At 36.9% G+C, this 24,320-nt stretch overlaps 3 protein-coding genes across 4 annotated transcripts in view; 2 read left to right on the top strand and 1 right to left on the bottom strand.

Annotated features, from left to right (window-relative positions):
- Nucleotides 1-461: 461 nt before the first annotated feature.
- LOC134806826 (palmitoyltransferase ZDHHC15B-like) lies at nt 462-20,116 on the bottom strand. Of its 2 annotated transcripts, XM_063780223.1 has the most exons (9): nt 19,867-20,116; nt 19,657-19,778; nt 17,269-17,375; nt 13,169-13,406; nt 10,935-11,015; nt 9,050-9,191; nt 6,256-6,382; nt 4,186-4,296; nt 462-622 (listed from the first exon to the last, which is right to left on the bottom strand). In XM_063780223.1, exons 1-9 carry the CDS (start codon nt 20,030-20,032, stop codon nt 547-549), a joined length of 1,170 nt encoding a protein of 389 aa, XP_063636293.1. In that variant the 5' UTR covers nt 20,033-20,116; the 3' UTR covers nt 462-546. The 2 variants fall into 2 exon arrangements, with proteins under 2 accessions (XP_063636293.1, XP_063636300.1); XM_063780230.1 differs by lacking the exon at nt 10,935-11,015 and having other exon boundaries at nt 19,867-20,115.
- Nucleotides 20,117-20,796: 680 nt separating this feature from the next.
- Nucleotides 20,797-22,424, top strand: LOC134793151 (dynein light chain Tctex-type 1). Its single transcript, XM_063764769.1, has 3 exons — nt 20,797-20,957; nt 21,038-21,203; nt 21,456-22,424. The coding sequence occupies exons 1-3, from the start codon at nt 20,922-20,924 to the stop codon at nt 21,602-21,604; spliced, it is 351 nt and encodes a 116-aa protein (XP_063620839.1). The 5' UTR covers nt 20,797-20,921; the 3' UTR covers nt 21,605-22,424.
- A 729-nt stretch (nt 22,425-23,153) lies between these two features.
- LOC134789725 (uncharacterized) overlaps nt 23,154-24,320 on the top strand; it is a 59,204-nt gene continuing 58,037 nt past the window's right edge. The window contains exon 1 of the mRNA XM_063760361.1: nt 23,154-23,827. The gene's annotated coding sequence lies outside the window, so the exon portion shown is untranslated. The remainder of the gene's footprint in view (nt 23,828-24,320) is intronic.

Here is a 24,320-nt window from a genome sequence, read left to right as displayed (position 1 = left end):
GTCTCAAATAGGTTGGCGTATTTTCGGCAGAAAAATACACTTCTATTTATTAATTAAAAAAATAAAAAGGCGGCAAAGCTAATATTTTCAATTGTTTCTACTTTTTTCTGTGAAAATATATACGTAAGAACGTTGATTCTGTAAAATATTTCTATTATATTTATATTTCTTGCACCATTTTTGAGAAAAGCACTATATATGACTTGGCTGGAAGGCTACTTGCTGGCTTCGGATTCAATTAAACGGACTCCCAAGGTCGTCCGTTTAATACGAATCCTCAGCCTGCAAGTAGCTACTCCCGAGCCTCGACAATAATGTACTATTGTTCTACTGCTAAAACAATTAGCATGCAAAAGGACACTGTAATTATACTTAACATCAACTACATCAAAAAGAAGTGAATGACTTAAATTTTGACCAATTAAAATACGGGTATTTATCGCCAATGAATGAAAAGCATGTTATAAATAAGAATTGATTTATTTAAAATAGTAATAAAATTATTGCAGGATGGAAGTGGGTTAGATTATTAATATTAAATTGTCCTTATACTATGGCCGGGGCTCCGGCCCCCTTCTGGGGGCAAAGTCTCCATCTCTCAGTCTCGTGCCTGTTCGCCACGCTAAAATATTAACAAAATGTCTCAACCCCGCTGTACCAATTATATTGACATTTAGAAGCATAAGCTGGTCCGTGAATGCTGCAGACGATTTGAACACGCATTTAATGAGGTTATTTGGGCGATTAGACGGTTTACTCTCAATAAAATTAAAAAAGAAACTTACTTGTTCTGAAGTTAGTCTTCTAAGGACCTTAAAATTATGTAAACAAAGACTTTAAGGCGAATCCAAACTTACATGGTGATATAAATGCGAACCACTGAGTGTGCTAGATCCATTGGACTTATAGACAGGTGTTATTTGGCATCTATAATATTGTTAAGACCACATTGACACAATAATATAGAATTATAAAAAAGAATGTACGATGATAATAAATTATCTGCAGCAATCAAGACCCTGAGTACTTATAGACTGAGAGGAAGAGAAGAATTTATAAGATTCCAAAGAAATACATTTGAATATACATCACACAGACAGTACGTGTATAATTCTTGATGAAACTTATTAAATTTAACATATAACGTTAATCACCAAGTTAAGGCTGCCTTTCCACTGAGGTGCAGACGAGCGGAAATGAGGAATCAACCAATATCATTGGTTGTTATCCACATCTCTTGCTCGCTCCGCTGGATTACATCCAAGCTGGTTGAGTCACATCATCTCCTCTCCTCTCTGCTTCATTGGAAAGACAGCCTAAAGGCAGTCATTCAAAAACAAAAAGTTGTCAATGAAAGAAATCTGGGTAAATAGGTTTATTAGTAGTATGATAGTATCCGTTTGCTTGCTAAATAAGTTTCTAAACTGCAAAAAAGCTTTGTACTACAACAAGCTGGTACGGGACGGGAGGCGCAGTGTTCATAGCATTAGAGTAAATAAAACAAAAAACAAAATAAAAGACAAATTAATTTATTGTGCACAAAACATACAAAATTCATAGGATTCTAACTTTATCAGTCTTGTGTGTTGTATATAGCTCAAAAATAATAAATGCATTATTAAGCAATTCGCATACATAACAATCATTATTGTAAAAATATGTTCGTATTATTTGTAAAATTTAATTTCAGGTATATCAGCACGAACCCCACGTATCTTGAGAACGATATACTAAATTAAAGAATGTTATGTATCAGGTACATAATGTTCTAATAGAAATCCTATAGAATTTAGAGTCTAAGTAGAGAATTAGAGCATTAAGAGAGTAAGTAATAAAGAACTAGAAATTGTCATATACCTAAATATTTATTAAGTAACATTGTCGACTAAAAATGTAACATATAACTGCAGCATTGCATACAACAATATGCACAATATAAAAGTAATACGTACCTATAGAAAAATGATAACAATTATCAATATACGTTTAAAAAACTTCACTAACCTTTACGGTTAAATCTTTATTCTAACTTTAATTTAAAAATTCATTTTAATTGGCTGTCAGGATTTTATAGTTCTGACCTATAGCACCTACAAAAGACAACAAGTTTTCCTATAAAATATTAAATGTCTTAAATGGTGAGACTAACAATTTTCTGAACCTTTAATACTAAACTATAAAAACAATGCCAAGACTCGTAACCGGTTTATCAAAACCCCGAAATAGCCCAATAGCTTTAATTAGTTAATGCTCTTTACGTCGGACTGAATCATGTATTTAGGTAACAACTTCGTATTATTAGATTGTCCCATTAAAAATGAAAGAATAAACCAAAGAACGAAAAAGAACGTAATAATACCGGTATTTATTGTATGAAGAAAAAACCGGTTCCGCGCCTTGAACAATGCACAGATTCAGACTTATGATAAAAATGACTTCTATAAGGGGAGTTTAAAGACATTTATAAACGTAGTCAATCATCTGTCAAATATAATAGTTTCCGGTTTAGGTAAGTACAGTCAGCAGCAGAAGTTGCTAACCGGGCGAGGTGTTCAAAATTACCACACACTCCTATTCTCTTAACAATAAAGTCGCGTCAAGATAATTTTGAACACCTCGCCCGCTTAGCAACTTCGGCTGCTGACTGTACCTCATAAAAGGTGCTACTTAAAGAGGCCAATACCTATGTTAAGGGCGCGATAAATGAATAAATCGCAAGTCTCATTGACCTCCTAAGGCCCAGTCGCAGGTACAAGAATAAAATCCAAAATTTGCCCGTTAAATTGGAATTCTATGGTGTAGGGAATAGAGTTGATTTTGCTTTGTTAGAAAATTATACGAAATTAAACAAATGCTACTCTATTCCGATTGATAATCATTTCAATTTCATCGAAGTAATAAGTACTTACTATAGGTGGGACCTTGAACCTTATGATGTTAAAAATGTACGTTATGAACCACGAAATCATTACATCTAACAGACAACGATCTATCTACCCCCTGCAGTGGCAGCATGGTTGCATTTTTATCGGCTGTCACTATGCCTGCCCTTTCGCACTTACATTCTGGTTAGAACGTGACAGGCGTGGTGACAGGCGATAAAAATGCGACCGTGCTACCGCCGCTGGACCCAGGGCAAGAGAAATCCGAAAACATACTTAACAAGCGTCTTCATTCGCATAATATCGACACGATACAATTGGTCATAAGTAAAAGTACTGTATAGTGCCTAAATTTCACTCATCACTGCCTTGACCCATCAAAGCAGATGTAAAACCTTATTTGGCTAGCAGTAAATATATTTGTTTAATCCAAACATTACACATGTAGTGCATAATTATTTTCCTTTGGTTTTTCTCGGAAACGTTCGTATTTGTCATGCTACTTCAGTCAACTTCAGTACTTTTTGTATCGAGACTGGCTGAAATAGCAAGACACGTACTTACGTTTTCGCTAAAATACGAAGGAAAATAGTTGTGCACTACATCTGTACAAATCTTCGAGCCTTATAACAATATCGAAAACCTCATTTCAATGCATTATTTTATTCAACACGGATTAAAACTAGGCATTTGACTTGTTTTAGAATGAGTTACATTTACTGTCACTGAATTCAGGGTTAGGAAACCGTTTTATTTTTCTAACAGTTTTTACTCATTCACCTGGAAACGAAAGGGATTTCGTTTCCGTTTGCGGTTATTGGTTAAATAACTTTCTATTGTTCGTTCGTCTTTCGTTTATGTGGAATGAAATTAACCGGTTAAATTGAGAATTACGAAGCAAGATAGAACGAGTTTAACCGAGCGTCTGAGTTTAACCGGTATAAAATCGTTCCCCGAGTACCATAAAATTTCGTTCTCTCTTCTTACCGATAAGGAGAGAACGACATTTTTTTAGTTCACATTCAATTAACCGGTTTTTTAGTTCACATTCAATTAACAAGTATTTCAATATCGATTCCGAGCCCTGATTGAATCTGCCATATTTCGCGAATGTGACGCATCTACTACGGTCCCCGGTCACCCTTATTCGAGCGTAACAGACAAGCTAAGTAACATTCGCACAATTAACTGGATTTTATACCTTAATGCAAATACATTAAGGTCCGTTATTGGTCATTTAGAAGTGTTAGCATGTTCTCAAGGTATGTGCGAGTCGTCTGAGAAGTGTGGGGATTTGTCTGACCTTCTCAAGTCTGAGCGCGTGGTGCCCATGGAATCGTAGCTTTCCTGCGGAGTGGTGAACGTCTGCAGTTGGTGCTCGCGACGCACGGGGAAATCGCACCCGTCACCCAGGCTGACAAAATCGGTAAGTTACGAATAGTTTGACGCCGGCGCCATATGTGGATCGTTGGCGATCGCTTCACATATTACGGCGTGAGTATTACTGCTAGCATTATAAATTCAAAAAAAAACCTAAGATTTGCACGTTAAAAAAACCTATGTGCACTTCAAGACAAGAGAGGATAGAAGGACTAGTAAATATAAAAGTTGCAAAGAGGGTTGTAAACCAATACATGCACAATTCATGGAAAGAAGTTCGCCCCTAACCTAATTTCGACGATATTTTCGTCTTTTTTATTTAAATTTGTTATAAACCCTTAAATATAATATATATATAGAAATATAGCGTCAATGCATACAAACATATATTATTATAGCATATTATTGCATAATTAGTATAGACATTAGACATAGTAGAAGCGAGCGTGAGAGCCGTGAAAACAACTTTTTCATTACTTAGTTAGATATTTATATACAAATAGCACACGTTAGCCCAATGTTATTATAAAAATAATGACCTGTAAGATGAAAATGAAGTGATTTATGAAACATACCACCGAAATATTATGCATACCTAGGTACTGTACTGTAACAGCTTAGAACTAAGGTTAGGTATATGAAGTGATTTTTAAATATAGTGGGAAATGTGTTTTAAATGATTAAAAGATAGTGAATATTAAATCGGAAAGCTCGTAATAAAATAAATAACAATGCCATTAAGTTAGTAGTAATGATAATGATTACGTGAATGTGCTTTAATCCTATAACTAAAAATACACACGGTTATTTCATTTCTTTCTAGAAACCCGGTCGTGTTAGAAATGTCATTCACTTCTTTTTACACACATTTGATCATGCACACAGTCACATGTCTAACCCACAAACTAAGGAGGACACACGTTTGCAAGCTATTCTTTCTAAATCTTCAACCAAGATATTACGTCGCTAGGAGCTATTTCTTAGGGATTTTTGGAGTCTAACATTTGACACTAAGTCCATAACAGTGCAGTCCCGTTATTTAGATAGCTGACAGAATACTCATATTAAATGTGTCTGAGTTTTTTTTATCAAAAATAGAACTGACCCTATCTAGTATCACTATGAATTAGCTTTTCGAAATTTTGTATAATATAAATGTGTGCTAAAATATATACATTGTAGGCACTGGCAGTAGAATACATCTTGAAGATTTTAATATAATTTTGAATTCCTTATCTCTATAAAAGCAAAATGCAATGTTACCATTTCGAAATCTATATTTCTCTTAGAGCAGTTGCACAAATGTTTATTACCAAGGTAATATTCCACGAGACACAGTTAAGTCGTCAGTTACATCTGACACACATTCACATTCATGTTCTGTTGACAAGCAACGTGAGAACAAAGCAATAACCAATGTAATTAAAATTGATTTAAAAAGTGCTAAAGTTATTAACATTTAAAAATGGCGTTGATTTTTTTATTTGAAGTGTAACAGTTTAAGCGTTTTTAAATAGAATATTTGTGTTAAGTATCCAAAAAGTTTAAATAAAACCTAAATCTTCTTGAGCTACATTAATACCAAATGCCATAAGTTTTCTCACATCTTTTGACATAAATCGAACGAATATGGCATAAATCAGTATGTCAATAGAACAGTTCTTTAACCGGTAACCGCAAACGGAAACGAATCCTTTTCGTTTCTGGGTGAACAAACGAAACCGGTTTGAAAAATAAAACGGTTGCCGAGCCCTATTCCTACCCTATAGGTACCGTTTTCTACCTTTAAAGAACTGACTTTAATACAAAAATAATGAACATTAGTGCAACTGTCAACCATTCCGACCCCTCAACCTTTAAAAAACAAACGTAAACGCAGTTATCACACTGATGCCGATCCACACACCGCTCCTGTATGAGCGAGACAGCGATATGCACGTCCCACTCGCACACCGGAGCGGCATTAAACCCACATCAAATGTGACCGCCTTACCTGGTAAAGACGGGCACCAGCCACAGGCAAGGCTGGTTGCCGAACACCTCCTTGAAGTTGCCGTAGGCGCCTATGGAGAACCCATTCTTGTCTACACCGCCGCGGAACATGGGCGCTCGGAACGCCTCTGTAAATTTAACGTTTTATGTTTACATTTAACGTTTTACATTTGGAAAGGACACATCCTTCCGTTAAACGCTGTTTCAAATTACTACGTTCAAACTTTAATCTTGCTTTCGAAATCCGTAAGTGACTCGAATGGCGATAAGCCTTTTGCAGTTTGCGTATATGTACCATCGCCTACACTGTTAACTGTACATCGGTGGACCTTATGCCTTTTGTAATAAAGTCCACCGATGTACAGTTAGGAGCGTTGTTGTTTGTACTTAAGGAATTCAGACGACGGCTCTCGGGGCCGAGTGATTCACGGGTTATGGGATCAGTCGTTAAAAACTGAATACGCTGGTTCAAATCCAACCTGGAGCTAAGGTGATTTCGTATTTTTTTAATATATAGGTATATCACAGCTTTTTTTCATTTTCGAAAAATAAAAAATCCAAAATTTTAAAACGCTTTATTATAAAAGTACCACCAAAAAGTGTGACCAAGAATTTCTCAATTCATATTGGGCGTTTAAATATTTTACGCTGCCATTTTATACTGAACCAATTATAATCTGACCGAATTGCATTATAAAACAAGTTAATCGAAATGTAGCAGACTTCAAGGAAATACATTGTACAACGAAAAGCGATTAGTTGTAGTGTAGTCAACACAGTTATCTAATCGTCGAGTTACGAGTGACGTTTACATCTAAAGATAACCAAATTGTGAAATGTGAATGGAGATAAAAACTACATCATGAGATTACTGATCACTATCAAACACAACAAGGTATGTATGAATTGTAAATTTCATATATACAATCAGTATCTAATAGATAGAGAAATTTGCTAAATATTTCCGAACAGTGATTCTTTCTGTAACAAAAGTGTGTTACGATATATTTGGCGACTTTGGCCGTCACTATGTATTTGATACTAACTGTACTTACGTAGAGTACTATTAAACGAACGGACATGTAGGCGTTTTCGCAAACAACTTCGAAAGGGTCGAAGTCATATCTACATGAGCCCATTTCTCGAACGGTATTAGAGCGTTTCCACATTGTCCGATCCGATATCGGATGTAGGATCATACATCCGCGTAGTCGAGTCGCGCGGGCGCTGTCTTTAGCGGTCACGCACACTACAACAAGCATTATGCCTACACATACACACATATTATCGGTCCGACAGCTGACGGGGGGCTCCGACAGGACTGAAATTATCGGAAGCGCCTTTCCGATATCGGATGTCGGAAGGCGCCTATGACAAAAACAGCTGCAGGAGAATAAATAAATAAATAATAAATATTGGGGACATCTTACACAGATCAACCTAGCCCCAAACTAAGCAAAGCTTGTACTATGGGTGCTAGGCGACGATATACATACTTATATATAGATAAATAGATACTTATATACATAGAAAACACCCATGACTCAGGAACAAATATTAGTGTTCATCACCCAGGACCATCGGGTTCGCAGGCAGGGTCACTACCCACTAGGCCAGACCGGTCGTCGAATGCCATTGGCATTAAGTCCGCCTTTTTTGCGTTGTCTATCGTTGTTTAGTAATAGTGTTTTATTAAATGTATAAATAAATACAGTGAAACACATATATCTTTCATTTTACTTCCTTCCGACATCCGATATCAGATCGAACAATGTGAAAACAATGACAATTATTATTGTAAACTACGTTAGAAGCGGCTTTTACACAACTAAGTTTTTCTCTTTTCAGCACGCGTATGAAATTTAAAGATATATAAGACGTCTATATTGGTACCAAGTGTACCAGTGTAGGCATTTGTCATTTTCTTTGCGTCTTTTAACCCTTTACCAGGCTGACATTTCAAAAATGACAATCCAATGTCAGTCTTACTCGTCGAAAATAGAACACATGTTTGAAGTCCCGTATGTGGGAAATATATAAGTATCCCTTAGCCTGGTAAAGGGTTAATGAGAATAAATTTACGATACCTACTCAAACTAAAATGTACCTACTATATACTGTTAGAAGTGGCTGCATTTACCATGGACCAATCTGTTAAAAATATTCCCAACAATCTGTTTAGTGGGGCTACCGAATCGGCGGTACAATATGAGCACGTCTGCAAACAAATGTGAACCTTAATCATATGTTATAGAGATCGAAATGGTACGGTTGGACCAGGTAACGTACAGTCACTTCTAGGGACTTGGACCACAGTCCCTAGAAGCGACTGTAGTCCAAGGATTCTAATAAAGGGTTCAATTGAGATTAACTACAATATCCCTTTAAATACAGGTGACCCTAATTGGAATGTAACATTGACTTTGTTTGGCATACGGTAATTTGATGACTAGAGGAGGTTGCTGGAGGCAAGGTTATCTGGCCAAAATCGTAGGGAACCATTATATAAGGGCAATGCCCGACTGGTCGTTAGGAGGCCTACGTTAGCAGTGAAATTAGCTGAAGTGGAAAATATTTCATAATCCACACGAACACTCTGTGGTACCGTCCCGCGTTCGCCACGTTGCCGAAGTCAGGAGTACGTAAGTACCTAAAGTCGTCCTATTGATGGCGACGGGATAGCAGTGGTTCCCGAACAGCGAGCCCAGCGATATCCCGAACATGACCGCCAAGAAGAACGCGAACACAATATGGTACCAGCCCGCGTTCGCCATGTTACCGAAGTAGATACGTACCTAAAGTCGTCCTATTGGTGGCGACGAGATAGCAGTGGTACCCGAACAGCGAGCCCAGCGATATCCCGAACATGAGCGCCACAAAGAACGCGAACACAATATGGTACCGGCCCGCGTTCGCCACGTTACCGAAGTCACCTCCCTGGAATTACAAATAACATTTATATTTTTTTGTATAGCAGTTTAGTGATAAAGAGAACGAATTTAATTTAACTTTGTTTGGTATTTGGAACTTCTTTTGGAATTTCTTTGTAGACAGACATCAAAAGATTCAGATCATTTTTTTTTAAAAGAAAAGCATTACCACATTTCAACAGTAAATAAATGGGGCAAGTGGACAACCCACGGTTTAGAAGCATTAACTACTTAATGTGGTTTAATATTTACATAGCGTAATTTATTGGGATACAACATTCTGGCTAAAAAGAACTAACCATAAAGGAGCCCACAGATTACCAGTTCGCCGGCCGTTAAACACAAAAGGTGCCAGTTCCGAACAACTGACAGGCTGATATCGTCCGACGAACTGGTCATCTGTGGGCCCCTTAACAATGAGATAAGAATGATGGGGAGAAGGCGTATTTCGAATAGTGTACAACAAAAGCCTAAAGATTGTGGTGAATTAACAGTGAAGGAAACTATAGCCTGTCAAACAAATTTGTCAGTAGCAAAAGGCGCTAAAATCCAAATTTTCTATGGGACTATTACCCTTCGCGGCTTCATTTTTTAAATTTGGCGTTTTTTTTCTACTGACGGAAATAGCTTGACAGACTATACAATATATTCCACACTGCATGAATCCTCGACATTGTGAATTGGCCATTCATAAACCCTATTTCAACGACTTAAAGTCAATGAAAGATGTTAGAACATTCACACACAAACATTCCCACTGCGATACAGTATAATATTAATAACTATAGTATACCGTGTAAAAAAGTATTCAAACAATGTGGAACAAAAAACAAATGATTAACGTGATGAAAGTTCAAACGCGTGCGAGTACTGCGAGTACTGCTACTGATAAGGTTTTATCAGATACAGTGCAGGCTGTGGCTGGCCAATATGTGACTCACTACGCTATACGAATAAAATGATCCTAGTAATTAATGCTTGGTTTAAGGGCACCTATCAGAATCACCTCTTCGTCAACAGTTCCCAGCTAGAAGACAATGAAGTGACAATTGAAGTGGGCGATATGAAAGTAGAACATTTGGTACCTAGTTAATTTAGAATATTTAGATAAACCAAAAGTAAAATGAGGAAAAAGCAAAACGACTAGGAATATATTAGACTTTCTTTATTTCTAAATGAGAATAAAGTGGTTTAAGTAGACTTTTAGAGTACACGACGGCCGCTCGATTAATAGTCTGCATTAGAAAGATCCTCAAAAAGCGATCGAAACATGACGAGCGTTTATTCGACTTAATAATTTAGTACAGGTATTCTGATAGGTTCCCCAAACAACTAATTCTCCCGTCTTCTAAATATTTCTTTTCTTTTTTTATTAATAAAACCGTATTAAAAAAATATTGTTGCCATTTCAATTAGAGTCCGTCTAAGCTAATTTTGCATCGAGTTGAACATAACAAAGTGAGGGAGTGACACTATAAACGTCATAACTTTTATAGAAATTTAACATTAATGATGACATTGCCACATGCTTGCACATTAGCTGTGTCAGACTCTAAAATTAGAAACGATTCTGTCGTTCAGTTAATCAGTTCGGTATATTTTCAAAGACCGAACGCGAATCTATTATTAATTATTATTCAACAAAGGTTTATTTTGGTATTTAGAGAACGGAAGTTTAACATCTAGTTTCCTACTCTGCACTAATGATATACAAGCGTATATGAATAAAGGAAAACCAATGTTATATTACGATAATATCCGTGCATGTTTTAGTAAATGTGCCTTTTGCTATCAACTGGTCGCAGTGGGCATGCTGGTATTCCTTATACATCTGGAAATTGAACTGATGAACAACAAGACTTAACACCCCATTGGTAAATCTTATGCCTATCTTATGGTTTACAGATGGGCAGTTAACATGCATAATGGGCATCTTAACCCTTTTCCAGGCCGCACTAATTTAGAAGATTTTCGCAAACAATCTAAATATATCCCAATTAGTTCAGTTTTGGTGATTAATTTGACGATGAGTCACATTTTGCGAAAGAAATTTAATTTGAACCTTAAATCGGAACTGAGTTTGAGATTCTATTAACACATATTATGTGGTCGATAAATCGTATAGTATAAATTTTCTCAAATGATTTTTACGCCTAAGACCCTAATCTATTAAACAATAGCCATTGTTTCTTTTGTGCGAGCGGTGGGCTCCCGTTTTGAGCGCGTGGCAAAGGAACAATGTCGTTTAAAAAGCGGCTGTATCGTGGTGGTTTTAAGGTTCAACTATATGTACATGTAACATGTTTTGGTAATGAAGGACGATCGACCACCTCAATGTAGGCGAGCGCTCATAATATTACTTAGATTTTAACCTTAAAACCACCACGATACAGCAGCTTTTTAAACGACATTGTTGCTTTGTCACGCGCTCAAAACGGGAGCCCACCGCTCGCACAAAAGAAACGATGGCTTTTGTTTAACAAATTAGGGTCTTAGGTGTAAAAATCATTTGAGAAAATTCATACTATACTATGCCTGGAAAAGAGTTAAGGTGCAGTGGGTTCAGCCAGCAGAGTTTCAGACATATCTAAGCGCACATGTGCGTCGGGGGCAGTGAATGTGTTAACTGCGTACATTTTCACCCGTGTTAATGAGATATACGTCAAATTTTAACACACTACTTTAAGACGTGGCAATTAATCATGCACATATTATATTTGCACGCGGTGTATAAGTAAATAGGACAATGCTACAACCGCAGTACGGCCACGACCCGCGCAAGGATAACCGTAAACAACAATGTATCGAGATAACTACGATCTCATACAGCTGACACTTTATAATAGTCATTCTCACGGAAATGTAATCACTGTCTATTATATGGGCACTTGCCGTTGTGTTAATGAAATAAGCGTCAAATATATGAGCCTCATTTCATACCGTTAATAATGCTCATTAATATTATATAGGGTTACTTTTCCCAATGAACCTGTAACGGTGTCTAGATAGAAAAAAAGCCAGTAAGTCAAGAAGCATCACTGAGAGTCTGTGAACTGTGACGTTATACACAAAAAAGTTTAAAGTCCGATAACGAAAGTAAACAGATAGGTACTCGAAAACCCGTACATGCTTAAGCAACACTGTTATAAATAAAACGGTAAACTTATCAAGTTATCAGTATCACAGCAAAATATCCCGATTGATAAAGAAAAAAAAACATAAACAAAAGAATCATTGACCTTTAAGACAACGAGATTTAAGGTCGGTTGCACCAAACCATCTGTCACCGTTAAAGCGTTTTTTTTTGTATGTGACTTTTCATAGTACTCTGTTGAGTGGTATTGACCAGTCCGTTAAGTATTATTGGTGCAACTGGCCCTTAATCGTGTGGTTGCTACAAGGGTTTTCGGGCATCCGCTAACTGGCGCGGTTGCACGGAGCGGGTTAACGTAAAATGCAGCAGTGGTTGTCCATCTTGAGTACACCGCTTAATACTTGTAGGTAGTTGACTTAGGGGCAACATATCATATCATTAATATGACAAAATCTTTGTAAAGTCACTGACCTTCCAAAACCCAATGAAATAAGGCAGGCACGTGGACATGACGAAGGTGCAATACACCAGCGCATAGCCCAGGAATAGCATGAAAAACTTGTAATTGTGTAAGGACACGTAGTTGTTGACCCAGGGGCAGAGGCGGTCCATCTTTAGCACGCAGCGGCCGCAGAGGCTGCAGTGTAGCAAAACCTTTGTAAATCAAATTACTGACCTTCCAAAACCTAATGATTCTAATGAAATAAGGCAGGCACGTAGACATGACGAAGGTGCAATACACCAGGGCGTAGCCCAGAAACAACATGAAGAACTTGTAGTTGTGGAAGCACACACAGTTGTTGACTCAGGGGCAGTGGTGATCCATCTTGAGCACGCAGCGCCCGCAGAGGCTGCAGTGTGGCAAAACCTTTGTAAATCAAGTTACTGACCTTCCAAAACCTAATGAAATAAGGCAGGCACGTGGACATGACGAAGGTGCAATACACCAACGCATAACCCAAGAAGAGCATGAAGAACTTGTAGTTGTGGAAGCACACACAGTTGTTGACCCAGGGACAGTGGTGGTCCATCTTGAGCACGCAGCGCCCGCAGAGGCTGCAGTGGTGCGCTCTGTCGGGCTTGACTAGGACGCAGCGGTTGCAGTAGCGCACTGAGCCCGACATTGTTCTGAAAAATAAAGTTTAAATAAGGATATATCATTTATTAAATGCGATAGCAATAGTCGAGGCTCTCATCCCATCCGATCCCAGCTTCCATGCTATCTTTAAACAGGTATCGAATATATACTGGGTCAAGCAGATCTTGTCAGTAGAAAAAGGCGGCAAATTTGAAAAATGTAGGCGCGAAAGGATATCGTCCCATAGAAAATTTGAATTTCGCGCCTTTTTCTACTGACAAGATTTGCTTGACCATCTATAGTTTCGCTGCTATAGTTGAGTGAAACACTAGCTGCACGAGAATACGTAGTGTGCTCTCTGTCACACCTACCTGCAGCGGGCGGCGCTCCACCCCTTTTTGTAGTTGTTTCGCGTGCAGCGAGTTTTTAACTCAACTATAGAGAACATTATGTAGAGCGGGCAGATTTCTTCCACAGCGCATTGGTAGTATTGGTACTTGGTACGTATTGTAAAAGTTATTGCATTTGGTTTGTCGAGTACATTGGCACATTGTTTAAACTTAGAATTCGTCCAGTTTCTGGTAAAGAAAGGAAACTTTAAAGATAGCGAAGTTTTCAGTCTTGTGATGAGATGCTGTCAGCATCGGCGTTAAGAATAAGATGCCGTGGAGTATAGTTTAATTTAGTTTCTCATTTTATTTAGTTTTAGACTTACTTTGAATCTTTCCAATTTTTCTACCTACATACTTCATACCTACATACAGTCGACGTCAAAGATATGTTTACACTTTTCGCCTTATTACAAAGGAGTAAGGTGCAAAAGTGTAAACATATCTTTGACGTCGACTGTACGAGTATGGTGACTGCTATAGTTATTGGCACTACATAGTAATTGGCCACTCCTAACAATAAGACTTATTTTCGCTTGTTTCTTTCTGATTTGTTAGGATAGGCCAATAAAATTACTATGTAGTGGCCAATAACACAGCAACCTACAACAACCCCACATAAATACCTATATACATACATAGGTACTTCAACAAAGCTTGTTCTAATAAAATAAATCTGAATTTGTGCTCAGTTTTATACAACTGATAAAAGAGTCCCGATAAAACGACAGTTTGCAAAGTGCGTATTTCATCTGTGTGGTCGTTAGTTTTAATGTCATTTAGCGACCTAGCCCGTCACAAGAATTATAGCACACGAACACGTAATGTATTAATTATGTGCCGAGAATAACTACACATTCTTGAAAGCCACGTAATAAACAATACAACACAACAGACAGAAAGACGCTATCGGCAAATGTAAGAATTTAAATACGTATCCTCTGATTTTATTATATCACTAATGGAATGGGACTTCAATGTGGTACCACTTTTTTAATAGCGTTTTTCGAGACTAAAGTAACGTTTTAAAGTAGAAATAGAAACCCTTTTGTATGTCTGTCTGAACGTATACAACTTCGATCAGTCATGCAAATATTTGAAATTTCGATGTAATTTTACCCAGAGCGATTATATTCTGTATTAGTACATGTCCAGTCTTACATATCGTTGGGCAGATAGAGAGGAGGCAGATCTCCGTAAGCTCAGCGTCAGCGAAAGCTGGCGTGATACCGCTCTGGACCGAGCAAAATGGCGTGCTCTTGTGTTGGAGGCCAAGACTCATTTTGGGTCATCGCGCCAGCCAAGTAAGTAAGTAAGTACATGTTCAGTACAGTACGAGTACCAAGTTCATATATCGTAGAGAAAGGTTATCGGCCGAGCAATGATAAAGGCGTAAAGGGCAGCATGGCAACAATAATTAACTTAATCATAGCGTAAACACTTGTAAACACTAACACGCACGCAAACTAGAGCGGTCTTCACATCGGATAAGGTCCGTAGTACGAACTAGACAAGGCTATACACATCTACAGCCCACAGATCTACCATGACCACATAGAGCATTTAATAACTGGAGTCGCCTTTAAGAGCTTACCCCTCTGCCGAAAAACTTGCACAATTGTGCAAATTTGTATGGGCTGACATGGCTATTTGTACCTTACGTACAGATCATGTAGAAATAGCAATACATTTGACGTCCCCTCCCCCGCAAAAATCGGCAGACTGTACTGAAAATGACAGCCATGACATCTCCAGTTATTAAATGCTCTAAGACCATGACGCTTATGGTTTACGATAATTCGAAGTGTGTAAAAGAGAATTCATCACGTATATGAGCATTTCATGAGTGGGTAAGATGCAGACTACAAATGAAAAAACGTGACCACATAATTAAAAGCAAATAATTTAAGTAGGTACACAATCACATATTACTTCAGAATACTTCCAAAGACACTTGACATCATTCCGATTTTGGTCGCACTTTTGATATTTGACAGGCAATCGTAACTACACGATTGTCAAGTGTAAAAATATGGGTGTAGACAACTTACTCAAAAATATGTCCCATAGTTCGTAATTCACTGACATAAGAGTTACGGGACATATTTTTAAGATGATTTGTGCACCCATATTTTTACAGTTGACTGTACATTGTAGATTTGTGGCATAGCGGCATATTGTGGCATATTTTGTGTGATAACTGCGTAAGTCATGTCATGGATGTATACATATTTGTTCATGAACGAATGTTCAGTTATCTCTAAAGAATCGACCGATTTAGTTACGGTATACTGTAAAACATGTATGTTACCTCCATTAACAGCAGTCTTGGATAGAATGCAACCTTTGGCGCTAATGGTTTTTACATTTTAGTGTGTACAGTCACCTGCAATAATATGTTAGACAACGAAGGCCGCAAAAAGATGTGACGCGTTCTTATTGCGCTACAAATAAGATCGTGTCAGATATATTTGCGGCCTTCGTTGTGTAACATATTATTGTTGGTAACTGTACATGACTAAGTCCCGTTTCGTTATAATAATTTAAGTTTAACTTATGTGCGCGCAGAGTTATATATACAATACGTTAGTAATTCTACATAGACCAATAGTAGGGGGTTGTGCACAAATCACGCGAGGTGTTTTCGGCTACTTTTTGACCCCCCCTCCCCCTTGGTGATATTTGGTGAGGTTTTTGGCTACCCCCCTCCCTCCACACAACCTCACGTGTATTTTTTTGAAATTTTTTCATTCGACCTAATTTTAAGATAAGTAGTATTGTATATAGAAAATCTTGTTTATTTAAATAGACTCGCTATTTTGAAGTGCAGAGTGAAGATTTATGTTTAACGAAACCGAGAAAAAGTATCTACTCATGTGGTACTTAGGTATTTTTTTTTAGTTTCGTTCACTGTAGAAAAATACACGTGAGGTTTCCTTATCCCTCCCCCAACGTGATCTATCGTGATTTTTTCGTGACCCCCCCTCCCCCTATCGAACCTCGCGTGATTTGTGCACAAGCGCTAAAGGAGAAAAAGTTCGTAAAACTTATGTAGTGTCCAAAGCCTCAATAAAAATCAGAAAAAAAAATATGTAGGTATTATTTCCTCAATTTTAGCTACGACTCACAGGTATTGAACATACCTCGTCAACACAGGGATGTTTTCTCCAAATCTGTTTAAAATCTGTTTTCGAGTTAGTGATGTTTTTCGGCAACAATTTCTTATTGCAAGCGCGAGTCTAGAATTGAGAAAATAATCGAGCTGTAGTGTCATGGAACTACTAATACCTATGTTAAATTGTATAGAAACAATTGAGTATTATGATAATTTATACGAGTATTGGTCTTAATTATGGGTGCAACTGCAATACGAGTAAGCGGCCGCGCTCCTTTGTACGTGATCGCTTATGTGTGGGGACCTTGATTGTCTTATGTGCTTCAACTATTAGTTGAAGTGGTCTGTGGCCTTATTTCATAGTGATAAGAGTTGAAAAATCATTTTCAACTCTGTCAAAAATATCACCTTGTCACTATAGGGAGATCCTTGGCAAAGTTGTCCAGGATTTGTCTCTGCGCTTCTTCTGACTCTGCGCTGAGTAATCGCTCTATTTCTTCCTCTGGTAACTTAAACTGGAAATATTCAAAGTAATTAATCCTATTAAACAAGGAGGCCCACAATAATAATGTCGTCAGGTGGCAAGCAAAATTCACCAATTACTAAAAAAAATTTAAACAAAAATCGACCTTCTTTTTGTACTAATATGGTTTACTATGGCTATGAACTTGTGGTGGTACTTAGCGAGACTTGCTTGTCACCTGACGATGTGTTTCTTTAAAGAAGTTTTTTTGTTTTAAAGTGTTTGGCAGTGATCATGAGGTTCTAAGATAGGCACAGTTTGTCGTAAAATTTTAAAGTGGATAATGTGTAGGTATGCAGCTATTTGATATTATTAAACGCCATATAGATACTATAAATATGGGAAACCTTAATATTCAGTTTTTTTTTATCATTTTTATTTAAAGGGGTTTTGTCACACAGTATTCGGTTTGTATTTAGTTTCACTATGTCTCTTATTTTTATCCTCATCACAAGAAACAATACTTGTTGTGTAGCCACAACATTAAGAAGAATAGACAGGCATTCTACATATTTTCTTTAGTGTTTTTCTATTTCTTGTTGTCAATATTTTAAGGTAATGTACCTATAGATGGTCAAGAAGATCTTGTCAGTAGAAAAAGGCGGCAAATTTGAAAAATGTAGGCACGAAGGGATATCGTCTCATAGAAAATTTGAATTTCGCGCCTTTTTCTACTGACAAGATTTGCTTGACCGTCTATATATTATACATATTTGGGTCATTCCAATTCCTATTCGATTTTTGGGTTATTCCAAAAATGGACTCCACCTATATGGATTTTTAGAATAACCTGACATTCAAATACACCTTAAGAGGCTGTCAATACCTAAAACGTGCACACTGGTAATGTGTATCGGAGTAAATGAGATAGCACTATCCCAAGTTACTGGGCCTGGGCAAGGGAATAATAAGATTCCTTATTGATATAAAAAAAATGTCGATTTTTTGTGTAATATTACTCATTAGCGATTTAGAAATAAATGTTTTGAAATTGTCATTTTAATTGCAGACCCATCAGTCAAAAAAATTAAGACAGAATGTTTGACTGTTTAATGGTGATTTTAAGACCAATTAAGCAACTATTTTCTATCAAGCCCATTTTGTTCAATTGTGTACCAAGTATGGCCACAGTCTTTGAAATATAATGAATATTAACATAATATATATTTTTTTACATTACTAAAACAAATAGATTTTCTTGAAAAATAGCTTAAGTAACATCAATTTCAAGGACACTGGGTGTTGACAGCCCCTTAAGTAATTTATGCTAATAATATGTAACAGAGTTTAGTTTGTGAAGTGAAAGTTGCAGCTTCATTGAATGTGACTGTAACCTTGAATAGCAGTAGTAAATGACCCAATTGACCACTTTATATGTCAAAGGGGTGAATTGAGTGACTCATACCCGGCAATTGTGCTGATTTAATAGATTAGTTTATTTATATTCAACTGCCACTACTTTTTAAGGTTCCGTACCCAAAGGGTAAAAACGGGACCCTATTACTAAGACTCCGCTGTCCGTCTGTCACCAGGCTGTATCTCATGAACCGTGATAGCTAGGCAGTTGAAATTTTCACAGATGATGTATTTCTGTTGTCGCTATAACAACAAATACTAAAAAGTACGGAACCCTCGGTGGGTGAGTCCGACTCGCACTTGTCCGGTTTTTATTATAAATGTGAGTCAATTCATAAATATTTTATGTTTAAAGGTGGATTTTTTTGTCTAAAAGGGGGAAAACCATTTTGGCAAAAGGATAAAATTATGACATCATTAAGGATCAAGTTTTATTTACGATTCTGATATGAAAAGGCGATGGCACTTAATGGATGTGTAAATGATAAAAACACATATTACAAAGTTAATAAATAAATGATATTGACAGGCACCTGCAGAAGTAAACAAGCAAGACTAGTGTTCAAAATGATCTAGACACAACTTTGTTATTTAGAGTGTAACCATGTGTATAGGTATTGTTGCTCACTGAACAACTAATTTAACCCAGCCATATAAGGGGCGTCCCTGCCAAATTAGAAGAGAAACTTTGTTTGACTTCAATGCTTTGTTCTTTATTAAACTAGATAGACATAGAAAGCTAAAACCAAGGTTTTGATCAAATAAGAAGATAATAAGAACATTAGCACATTCTAAAACGGTTTCTCATTTCATAACAAACAGGAAAATCTATTGTTTAAGTTGATTAATGATCATTATGCTAAAAATGAGGTCATTACCACAACTTGAACCAATTAATTGGAAATAATAGTACTAACCTTTTCTGGTATGGGCTTAATTTGAGCAAAAATTGTGCGACAATATGACCAGGAGAACATGAACAGTAGGATGTGGTAGAAAATAAGGTAAAGCACTTGCTGCACCGTACTCTCAATTGTAACTGAAATAAAAATGAGCTCAAAAATTACACAGCCAGGAACACAAAAATACACTGAATCAGATAATTAATTATTAATTTGACTACTAACAAATGCACAACTGAATAACGTAGGCATAATAGGACCAAATTATGATAGACACAATCAACAGCACAGGGATCCATTTAAACGCTCGCCAGCACACGTTATTACACACTCTGCAACACATACAGTAGCCCGAGGGCGACGATCTGTTATTTTGTACAGACGAAGCCATTATTCGTGTTTTTCGATGGAATTGAGATCATCCATGTTCGACTCATGAATTCCTATTTCTAAAATAAAATGACACATGAAGTTTGAGGTTGCCAGTGCTGTAAGAAAAAAATCCCGATGACAAGTTGTCATAATATTATAGGTGTACAGCGAGGGTTATTGATAATAAAATTTAACATGAAGAATATTTAAATTACATATGCACATGAATATAGATACAAAAAAATCAAGATAAAGTAATTAAAATAAAATAAAAACATCTATTCGAACAAAATGCTGATTCAATTGTTAATAACAGAACACGCAGTTTTATTCATGTGCTATTGTGCATCAACTTTTTGTTAGAGTGAATTAATGTTTATAATTAATAGCTATTAACAGTACAAACCGTAGGCTACATTCCGTAAAAAAATTAGAATCCCTCTACATTTTCGGAATTTCAATATCCTGGCAACACTCATAGTGGCCGTACCATAGAGAATAGACTTTAATGTGAAGCTATTTAAATGCTTGTTTATTCCGCCATAATCGTAACTATACTCAGTTCAGCTACCGAAACAGAAGTTATTTTCTTTTGGTAACATTCAAGCAGTGCTGCCAACATAATAAAATAAGAGGGTAAGGCGTTTTTTGACAACTAAATAAAGCTAAATAGAATATCACTTCTCTATTGGCTTATTCATAAAATGGAGCGTTTTTAATGGCTCGTCATTGGTCATATTCGGTTACGTCACATTGTTAAACATAATTTTAACCACCGCTGTTTCGTATTCGTCGTGTATCACAGAAAAATCATGTCAGTGTGAGAGAATTCATAGCGTTGTAATTTTCGTTGTTTTTGTAACAAAATAAAAGTTGGAGATAATTTGAAACAACAGTTTTTGGTAATCATGGAAGTTAAAGAATGCAGTGATTTAACTGAAGAAGTAAGGCCATGGCATTTTTGTGTTTTTTGTTTTGGAGAAAGTGGGTATTGATTCGTATTTACCGTCATGACGATTTTCAGAATCAATTCATCGTAGACGATGTGAGCAAAATCATCAAAGAAGCAATCGAGAGTTCTATTGGAGGGACTGCCTATCAGCACAACAAAGTCAATCAATGGACGTCGGCGGTAGTTGAATCGTGTTTGGGTCAACTGACGAAGCTACAAAAACCTTATAAATATATAGGTGTGTATGCATAGCCGGTCTCACCGGCGTGCCTTGGTTGCTATTGTTCCGTTTGCTCGCCTTCTGGCACACCTAGTTAAAAGTATATTATTTGAATCTGTTATGATTGGTCCATACCACTTACTGTGTAAAATAAAATTATTGTAAGTAATTGTGTATAGGTTTGAAGATTATTTTCTGTTAGCAATACAGTTAATTTACAGCCTAACTGTAAATTAACTGTATTTTAAAATATTCATTTAACTGTTCTAGTGACTTGCACAATAATGCAGAAGAATGGTGCGGGTTTGCACACAGCTTCCTCATGCTTCTGGGACAACAACACGGATGGATCCTGCACCGTGCGCTGGGAGAACAAGACAATGTATTGCATTGTCTCTGTCTTTGGACTCGGCATCTAATTCTTTCCATTTTCAAATTTAAAGTCACACAAACCTAGCCGGCGCTATACAATTGAAGTTACACTGTTATTTGAAAACAACAATCAGAAATAACTTGCAATTTGACATGAACATTCAAGTAACAAATAGGTATCTATCTATGTCTGGTACTAGTTTTTGTTGCTAGAAATTGTAATACAAAGACATTAGAATGAGTAGAAATTTTACATACAAAATCTTTACTCACTCTATTTTCTTTGTATAATAATTTTTAGCAATGAAAACTAGTCAAACTAAAACACAGACAAGACAACTAAAACTAGTATTTAACACAATACATACATATTAGTACCAGACATAGATATGTGTTATGTAAGTGTTCATGCCAAGTTTCATGTAATTTAAGGATGTTTTTAAACGAGAGTGTAACTTCCATTGTTTGGAGTGATTTTTAGCGGCGGGTTTGTGTGCCTCTTAATAGTTAATGTAGGCCTAGCAAGTCCATACTTACAATTATCATTAATTATGCTTCAAAAATCTCTACTAATGTACTCTGTAGATTATCAACTTGCTTAGGTATGGAAGATGTTTAAAATTATTTTAAGTTGTGGTAAAATTAACAGAAGTAAAGCTTTTTGTTTAGATCATACTTTGTAACAAAGTATTTCCTGTAAATTATTAACCAATGTAGCATCTGTAAAAGTGTTGCTATTCCAATAAATAATTGCACTATAAACATTTATTGTGAATCATAGAATTTTTGTCTTTAGTAAATATTAAAACATAATTTCTAGGTAACTAGGACATATTTTCGTACACAATAAATACATTAAAATCATTGGTTGTTTTGTTTTACCTTGCTTCTCATATTATCATAATACCCTTTAGAATATAATTATATACATTTCAAAATTTTGAGAGATTGAGGGACCACTTTTACCTTTGTTAATTCCTCGGAGCTTTTACCATACTAATCAAAATAGGTCTATGCTCAGCAGTGAGAGATAAAATATTAAAATGATGATGATATAAAATTGAAATCATGTGGAATTAATATAAACTCGACTGCTAAGAAATATCACATAAGTAGGTATATAGAACGGTGAAAAGTTTGCCTATGAAATGATTGAATCCTGGAGCGCAAGCAACAGGTATATAGTCAGTCAGGTATATAGTAGAAAAATGCGTCGCCTATCAGAATATTAGATTACATGGCATTGCAGATATTAACATGAAGCAGTGGGTAGAACAGGTTTTTGTTATCACCTACCAATTTCATTCATACAATTGTAACCCCACCCTAAATGCTACGAACACCGACATATTTGTGATGAGCTTGGGTGAGAAAACCTCTAATGCATTTATTTTCCTTCATCTTTACAGAAATGAACATAAACATCTAAATGAAGAAACAGATGAGCTTCTAATACCTATGCAAAAATAACGGAAACAAAAGAAAATTCGTTGTTACGATACTAACAAATAGATGAGGTACAGATTCATTCTAATTATGAGGCACTATATTGAGGTTACTGATATTAAGCTAGCTGAAAATTAAAATATTACGATTGAGCGAAGGAACGTAGTTTATTTCAGATGAATATTGAATTTTCGCGGGCTCGAGATAGTAGCGACATATTTGCGTCACGTGACCGTCATCGATCCAATGGTTGAGCGCGTCTCGGGTCCATTCAACTCGGTCCCGACAGAGACAGGGAGGGACACTTCACAACACCTTCTATTCATACGTAGGAGATATTTATATGTTTCTGTCCCTCTCGCGCGTATTGAGAAATAATTAAATGAATGGTGAACGAGTGAAACAGGGATACGTTCGAGTGGAAATTATTGAAAGCGGCTGCCTAGGCCAGTCGCCATGTAGATTTTTTTGATGTGGGTGTTGTGTCTCAGGATGTCGAGCGCTTCAATGATTACTATTTTCAAGTGGACGTTTTGAATTTTGTGTTTATCGTCATCTAAACGATTCGTGGTGTTATAAAGTGTTAGTGGACAATATTTATTCTTTGTGCTCGTGAACGATTCGGATCGGTGACGGCGAATAATCTCTGGAGGGGGGCTGCTAAAATACTACAATAGGATAGTAACAACGTTTTACAACTCAGTAGAAGTGTTCGGAGCGCTCATAAAATTTCTCATATCGGTGCGGGCGAGGCGGACTTCCATTTTGTTTTATTATGAGGTTTCGTTGTTTACTCGGTGCGTCCACGACAATGGAAAGAGACGGTGAGTACTAGCCAGTGGGAGCACGGAACGAAAATAAAATGATCTCTGCGCATGTAGGCCGCACATGACAATAAACAACTAGTGAATAAGTAATGGTGTTCGATTTTGTGCATCGCCGTTGTGGCGCAGCCGTGAGGCGTCTCACGGAGCGGATCGGGTAGTGTGTGAGGTGCATGAGGTGCGGCTGACGGCACGTATTGCACAAGTCCAGCTAATTGATTCCAGTTGAATCTGTAAGCATGCGCCGGTGCACGGCGCGCGGCCGCGGCGCCGCGGCCCGAGCACGGCTCCCCGCGCGCGTTGACAGCCTTATCAGCTGATTACCTATACTGTATACATTGCGTTGCAGCTTGCAATGCACTGTTTTTAAATAATCTCTACTGGAAGTGATTGTTGATCAGTTTGAACTGTGGCTGGTGTAATTGTGACATATAAAACCCAATGAATGGATCTAAAGGTATAGTTAAATCTTTTATCTAACAATGCAATATTT

This window comes from Cydia splendana, chromosome 1 (genome assembly GCF_910591565.1).
Source record: "Cydia splendana chromosome 1, ilCydSple1.2, whole genome shotgun sequence".
NCBI lineage: Eukaryota > Metazoa > Arthropoda > Insecta > Lepidoptera > Tortricidae > Cydia > Cydia splendana.
The sequence above is the reverse complement of the archived record's forward strand: the minus strand, read 5'-3'. Positions and strand labels throughout refer to the sequence as shown.

Excerpts from the sequence above, each read along its gene's own strand:
- LOC134806826 (XM_063780223.1), bottom strand. The coding sequence starts at position 20,032 with ATGGCTTCGTCTGTACAAAATAACAGATCGTCGCCCTCGGGCTACTGT. Across the intron at positions 11,016-13,168 it reads ATTTCATTAGGTTTTGGAAG|ATGTATAAGGAATACCAGCA; the intron begins GTCAGTAACTTG and ends TTCAATTTCCAG. Across the intron at positions 4,297-6,255 it reads CTGGTGCCCGTCTTTACCAG|CCTGGGTGACGGGTGCGATT; the intron begins GTAAGGCGGTCA and ends CGATTTTGTCAG.
- LOC134793151 (XM_063764769.1), top strand. The coding sequence starts at position 20,922 with ATGGAAGTTAAAGAATGCAGTGATTTAACTGAAGAA. Across the intron at positions 20,958-21,037 it reads GCAGTGATTTAACTGAAGAA|AATCAATTCATCGTAGACGA; the intron begins GTAAGGCCATGG and ends GACGATTTTCAG. Across the intron at positions 21,204-21,455 it reads AAAACCTTATAAATATATAG|TGACTTGCACAATAATGCAG; the intron begins GTGTGTATGCAT and ends TAACTGTTCTAG.